The 7128-nt window shown below is 42.8% G+C and overlaps 1 protein-coding gene across 1 annotated transcript; it reads right to left on the bottom strand.

The window, feature by feature from the left end:
• Positions 1–2946: 2946 nt before the first annotated feature.
• On the bottom strand, positions 2947–4074 carry LOC106011271. The gene has a single exon (XM_013080361.1). It carries the CDS (start codon positions 4072–4074, stop codon positions 2947–2949), a length of 1128 nt encoding a protein of 375 aa, XP_012935815.1.
• Positions 4075–7128: the final 3054 nt, after the last annotated feature.

Genomic DNA, 7128 nt, shown 5'->3' on the forward strand with positions numbered 1-7128 from the left:
GCAGCAATATTCCGCTATAACCGACTCAGGTGTTTGTTTGATTGTGCTTTAGCAGTATTTTATTCACAAAGATAAAGAAGGGGAAAAAACAGGGTTTTTTAACAGACGTCTCGTTATTTCAGGACTCGTTATTAGTGGACTCCACTGTAATTGTTTGTCATTCAGTGTCTTCTTGACTTGTAGCAATAAAAAGGTGCTCAGACATACAAATGGTTATTTACTCCTAATTGAAATCTCTCAAGTCTTTTTTTGCTGCTGATTTTATTTTGCATGCTTTCACTTTTTTTTAAATTCAAGATTTATCAGTAGATCAGTTTGTGTATTTATCCAAAAGCCAAATTACAGTTCCTGATAGAATATAATTATATGCGTTATACAGGTCACCGCAACTGAAAGATCAAGAAAATTATTTGAAAGAAAATACTAATACACCGGAAGACTGAAGCAGCCAAATACATGTAGTACTTGTACTTGCTTTTACACACACAGTCATAATGCAGACCTTGGCAATCTCATCATAGGATGACAAATTCTTGTCATTTCTTCACTCAAACTCTATTCACCTCTTCGAAACAGCGTCACACCAGTGTTTGTGATGTAGCAGTTAGGTGTTTCACTGTTGCACGCATGAGGCTGGAGTTTGATTCCTGCACATGGAGAGGATTTTTTTTTTTCCAATTTAGTATCTCTTGGTCTTTCTGCTGGGATCCCTCTGTCTTGGTTGGCCCTGAAATGCAGGGTTGAAGCCTGCCTCCTAAATCTAAATTGTGTTGAATCAGGGCGTAAAAACAAACGCATATAATTTTTTTCCCACAGTCACAGTTCATTAGTCATGGCTGTAGTGATGGTCGAAAGCAAAACATTGTACCTGATAGCTTTAAGTTTAAGCCACCATAATATGTTTCATGTTAAGCGCATAGAGCATTACATAAGTGGATATGCGCTATATTAATGCAATCCATTATTATTATTATTATTATTAAGCCTGAAGCCCTTGGCTGTAATGCTTAAGACAGGCAGCTAACCCATAGATTATAATTTCTTATGTGTTACACTACCTTCTTCCTCTGCTGTTCTGAAACTCAGCAGTTGTCTCAGAGAGTCTGTGCTGAGAAAATCAAGGGTTTAAAAATAAGCAGGCTGACCATTATTTCATTTTTTGTTTGTTTGTGTTTTGTTCTTGTTTCTTGTTTCTTTTTTTTTTTTGGTAGTTAAAATAGATTTCCCTATCTGTTGTTATTCATGTTGTTGGTATGGTTGTTGTCAGTTGTGGGTTTTTGTTGTATTTTGTTTTTGTTTGGTTTTTTTGTTCAATTTCTTTTTTGTTTTACAAAATTGTCGCAATTCCCGTTTAAGAAAAGTTAAGGGAACATTTAAAAGTAATTTTGTGAGTGTCAGGTGTGTTTTAATAAGCACCTCGTGCAAATACTACTACCGTGCAGCATCGCAGGTTTGGAACAGTGAGCGAGAACGATGCTCAATAAATGCTTCTGTGTGCAGTAGTATTGTTGATGTTTAGTGCAATGACTTGTGGAACAGTGACAGCAATAATGTCCATTAGGGCATACATACTCTGAAATAAACAGAAACAAACAAAAAACGAAATAGATTTATATAAACAATGTTCATTCAGTTTTAATGGTGAGTCTCCTGTTTATTTTCTCGAAAGCAGACACATTTGGAATTCATTGACATAACTTCATAAGAGACAAGGAAATTAGTGGCATGAAGCGCAGAGAAAGATTGTAGGCAAGCTATAAAGTTATTCTATATCACTGTATAGAAAAAAAATACGAGTTTGTCCAGAAATGAATACTTGTACGTGTTTCAGGACTTTCTTTTTGAACTCTGATTTGTGGGTGGTTGGCGGGTGCTCTGGTGTGGTTTGCTTCTTCTTTCCCATTAAACTTCTATCTTCTTTATCTTCCCTCCTTCTTTTTTGTGTTTGTTACTGTCTTATAACACCTCTAATCTTCTGCACTTATAATAAGTTATATGACCTCGCTGTGTTGTAAATGCCGTAGAACTTTTACTAAAACAAAAAAAAAGAACTCTGATTTGGGAGAAAGCTCTGTTTGGGTCGAGGAGGTTGGTGGTACAGTATTGGTGATATCATCATACTTGTGTAATACTATTACTAATAGTGTTACAAATCAAAGAGTATTATGTTACATCAACGGAAAACACAAATATTGCCTGCCTGTCATTAAGAACAACATTGAACCTGATGATTGCTAGTAGAAGTTGATGAGACTGGTTAGACCGCCTTCTCCAAAACAATTTACAAAGTGTTCATTGAAAGTAGGAGACCGACAGGTTGACAAGATCATGGCCGCATGACGTGGGAGATGATGTATTGTGGCGTGACAATGTTTCTGGTAGCCATTTTCCTTAAGTCCTTCGTACCAGACTTAAATAATGATAATATCCCAGATCGGACGCTGTTGCGGTAATCGCTCTTTCCATTCCTTTTTACTTTTTCTTTCCTCTGGTATCCATAGGATGTCGAGAGGAGGTGCAGATTTCGGCCCTGTGCTAGATGTGTAGCGTCTGTGATTGATATGCTATCTTGTTCCAGGACCTTTTCAACCCCATCCAGCTAGGTCTTTCTTGGTCTTCCTCTTGATTTGAAGCCGGATTCACGGGTGTGGTAACCTCTTGCCGCTATTTGTTTCTGGAGCATTGTGGTTAGATGTCCTAACCATTTGACTCTTTGTTGACGCTCTATGAAATTTGTTACTGCTTTTTGCTCAAATAAAGTCAGACTTCGCACCATCGGCACGTATACGAAAGGCAAAACACCAGTCTCGCTATAGAAGAATTCGCCTTGTCCTTCATTTTGGTTCCAAACAGAGTCTAATTGTGCCCTGCACAGCAAGCCGGAAGTATTTTAGAGTGCACAACCTCGGATACTATAATACAAGTCTTTGGTTCTTAGGGAATCGCTCACGCTTCCGCTGCCTTGAGACGCAGGAATTGCCTTAGAGTGATTCTGTACTTTGTATTGTAACGATAGTAGACAAAGATGTTGACAGAAGCGCTGAGGGCTTCAAACACAACTCTGACGCCCGACATGACCACAAGTGTTTTTCTATATAATCCATTCAAGATAAAGTTTCTATCTACGTAACGAAGAATGAGTAACGCAACAATCGGAAGTTTGAAGATAACGAAAATGGTAGCAATCAAAGTGACCTGAGCTATGACTTGCATTTCCCTGACGGCTACAGTAGCGTTCATGGAGCTCTTTTTCCTACCACTTGTGTTTTTTGGGAGTGTTCCCGCCAAACCTGAACCACCAACTGCGTTAGAATCGTGTTTTATATCTGTGTGAGGAGCATTTACGTGACCAGCTTGTTTAGTTTTCATCCAGAAGGTCATGTTCCGCCTAAGGCTGTAGATCATGAAGCTAATACAAGTCGTGACAATGATTTCAGATCCTAAAATAATAACGGGGCCTCTCAATACATCAAAGATTAAAGTAGCAAGCTTGTACGTGTTGCGGAACGTGAGCACTGCACGAGTAGAGTTATCTGCTATTTTTATCCCAATAATTTCTACTTGTGTATAAATGGCCAGATGTGTAAAACATGGTACAGTAAGCAAACACAGAATGACAATCGTTTTACGAGGAGTAAAATATTCCTTGAAACGAAGTGGCAACAGGACACACATAGATCTAGTGATGGCTAACTGGCATGTAAACAACGTGGAGATTATTAGGAAAACCTCCATCACGTCACCCGTTAACATGAGAATGGTTTGTGGGTCTACATCGATGTGAATACCCGTTTTTAGGTCCAGCACAATGAAAACTACATTCACGTTCAACATGAGCAATGCAACAACAGTCCCGAGGTCACTGATGGACAAAGCAAAGCACGAAATGGTTACAGTGTGTGACAAGCGCATCCGCGAAAAGACACAAATGTTCAGAATGTTGGATGCGAGTCCGAATAAGCTGGGTACAGTCGTGAGAATGGCGATGATCATCAGAGCAGTTCCGTACTGGTCCATGTTCAGTAACGGCTCGGGCTCCGGCCGGGGGCTTGTCTGGACAGTGACGTCATCCATCTTGGGTAAGGTCGACCTGGTACCGCAGAGAAAATGAATAACTAATTAAATAGAACGGAAAAAGGGGGGGGGGGGGTAATGTAGGTGATTTTACGCCCACCCGACACAGTTTATACCGTTTGGGAAGCGGGCTTTCGATCCCGCCTATCAGTACCAAATCATTTGGGAGGGATACATATATGTAAAGCATACCATGAGAAAAACTGAGAAACTTGATACAATCACCCAATCAGGAATCTAACTCTAGTCTCCTTCGTGAGAAACCGAGACCGAGAATCTCGATAAAGATTCAACCCAATCGGGAATCGAACTTGGGTCCCCTCCGTGCGATAGCGAAGCGCCTAACTGCTGCACCGCAGACACTGATGAGGTAATCGTTAATTCGTTTTTTTTTCTACGTCAAGGGAGACAGACTATTAATAAAGATACTATTGAAAAGCTGACTCAAGTAACATTTTCATTCAACAAATATATACAGCCACTCATTTTCGAGGAGAAGAGTGGTTGTCTTGGACTTAAACAGGTGGACGTCTTGAATAGTGTTGTATTTTTTATAACAGCCTAGGGGACACGGAAAACGGTCGTTTTTTTATGGGTAATTGTCTTGAACAGGTGGCCGCTAGAGCAGGTTCGACTGTATACGTAGTCAAATCGAACCGGAATGAATATCAATTATTATAGCTTTATTGCCACACAGGGTCCAATAATATCAGATTTATTACATAGAAGAGAATTTATGCCATTAACAAAATGACCCCCTCCCCCCATCTTCTCTCTCTATATAATATATATATATATATATATATATATATATATATATATATATATATATATATATATATATATATATATATAAATATATATATATATAGACAGGGAGAGAGAGAGAGAGCTTCTGAGGCAACCGTACGTGGCCATCTCCAGTACAAAAGATGCACAGATAAGAATTACCGATCTGAACCTCTTTAAGACAGGAGATGCACTAAGGAAAGTTCTGGGATACATTCCCACATGTGTACAGAAACTTTCCTGTGGTGCACTCCTTGTCAAGTGCGCAACCGAGAACGAAGTGACCAAACTCCTGGATACCACGACCTTCGACGATATTCCATGTAAGTCCGAGCACTACCAGAAATTTAGCCGCTCGAAGGGCGTTGTCCGCAGCCATGAGCTGAAAGGCTGCTCCATGGAAGAGATTGTGGAGCACTGTGAGGGAGTGGTCGAAGCCCGCCTGATTACTCTTCGGCGGGGGGAGACTACTATTGAGACGAACACGATTGTCCTCACATTCGAATCTCCAGCCACCGTTCGGGCATCTTACTTGGTACTCGACGTACGACCCTATGTGCCGAACCCTCTGCGCTGTTTCAAGTGTCAGAAGTTCGGCCATAGCCAGTCACGGTGCCGTCACGCAGCCGTGTGTCCTCGTTGTGGCAAGACCGGGCATCCTGAGAAGGAATGCAAGGCTAGTCCTTGTTGCCCCATTGCCACGGCCAGCACACAGCTTTCAGCAAAGAGTGCCCGACTTGGCTCCAAGAACGCGCCATCCAAGAATACAGGGCGCGAAATGGCTGCTCCTTCCAGGAGGCCCGTAAGGTTGTCTGCCCGCCAATCACAACCCCAGTCATTGGCCGGTCGTATTCAAAGGCAGCCCAGGTGGTCACGAGGTCGGCAAGTAATTCTACTGCCGACCTCCCAAAGCCCACGGTCAACATGCAAGTCTCTGTGCCTAAGAACAAAAAGCCCGCTACTATCCCTGTGGCAACCCCCTTTGAGGTGCCACTCTCTAACCGCTATGTGGTTCTAGGGGAGGACGGGGAGGACTCTTCCTCCTCCCCCTCTCCCCCCCCCCTCACCCCTCTTCTATCCCTTTTTCTTCTTCTCCTTCTTCTTTCACCTCACAGCCCATACCTCTGATGGAGTGTGAGGTGGGCCCTCTCCCCCTCCCCCCAGCCCCCCCCCTTCCCAGCCCCCTCGGTCTTCTCCACCTCCCCCCACCCCTCCAGCAGACAAACCCCTGCCTATGGAGAACGACAGCTTCGACCCCCCTCCCCGGCCTGACCCATGGAAGGGCGGAGTCTGTCACTCCTCCAAATCCCCCACTAGATCGCCGTCCAATCCAGGACGGCAACCTAGAAAACACTCTGCCTCCCCCGCAAGGAGGAGTCAGGGTGTTTCTTCGAAGCCGGGGCCTTTGAGCTCAAAAATAAAAACTAAAAAATCATAATGGCGGTCCCGCAATGGAATGCCGGCGGAATCCGACCTTCCATTGCAGAATTGCAACATTTACAGGCCACACTGTGCCCACGGGTTTACTGCGTACCATCACATTCGCACGGAGAACCAGATTGCTTCCTGTGGTACCACACTACACCGACAACAACACACTCCACAGACAAGTACACATTAAGACGACCCTCCAGGCTATTGCCCTACGGGTCACCCTGCACAGACCAATCATGATCTGCTCAGTTTATATCCCACCAAATTACCCCCTCAAAATAACCCAACTAAATGACTTAAAGGCTCAGCTTACAAAACCCTTTATTTTGCTAGGTGATTTCAATGCCCACAGCCCCCTTTGGGGAGACAAACCTATAGACCAGAAAGGCAAAATAATAGAAAACTTTTTATTTCAAAATAACATCTGTCTCTTAAATGATAAATCCCCAACTTACAGAAACAGAGCCACTTATGGCACTTCATCCCTTGACCTCACCTTTTGTACCCCTGGCCTAGTCCCAGATCTTGAATGGTCTGTGCTGGATGACCGTACGGACCATTTCCCAATTCTCCTTAAAAACAATAGCCTCCAAAACGACCTGATCCCAGAACGCTTCAACTTAAAAATTGAAGACTGGGACGGGTTTGCCAATCAATGTTCCCAGATTCTTAAACCCAATTTCGACCTCAACTACAATAAATTCCCCGAAAAGCTTTTAGAAATATGCCACAAACACATACCAAAAACAAAAACAAAACCCCGGAGGAACAAGGTCTGGTTCTCTTGGGAATGTGAGGATGCAGTAAAGAAAAAGAAGGCAGCGTATCGAA

Source organism: Aplysia californica, unplaced genomic scaffold, assembly GCF_000002075.1.
Source record: "Aplysia californica isolate F4 #8 unplaced genomic scaffold, AplCal3.0 scaffold00083, whole genome shotgun sequence".
NCBI classification, from domain to species: Eukaryota; Metazoa; Mollusca; class Gastropoda; order Aplysiida; family Aplysiidae; genus Aplysia; species Aplysia californica.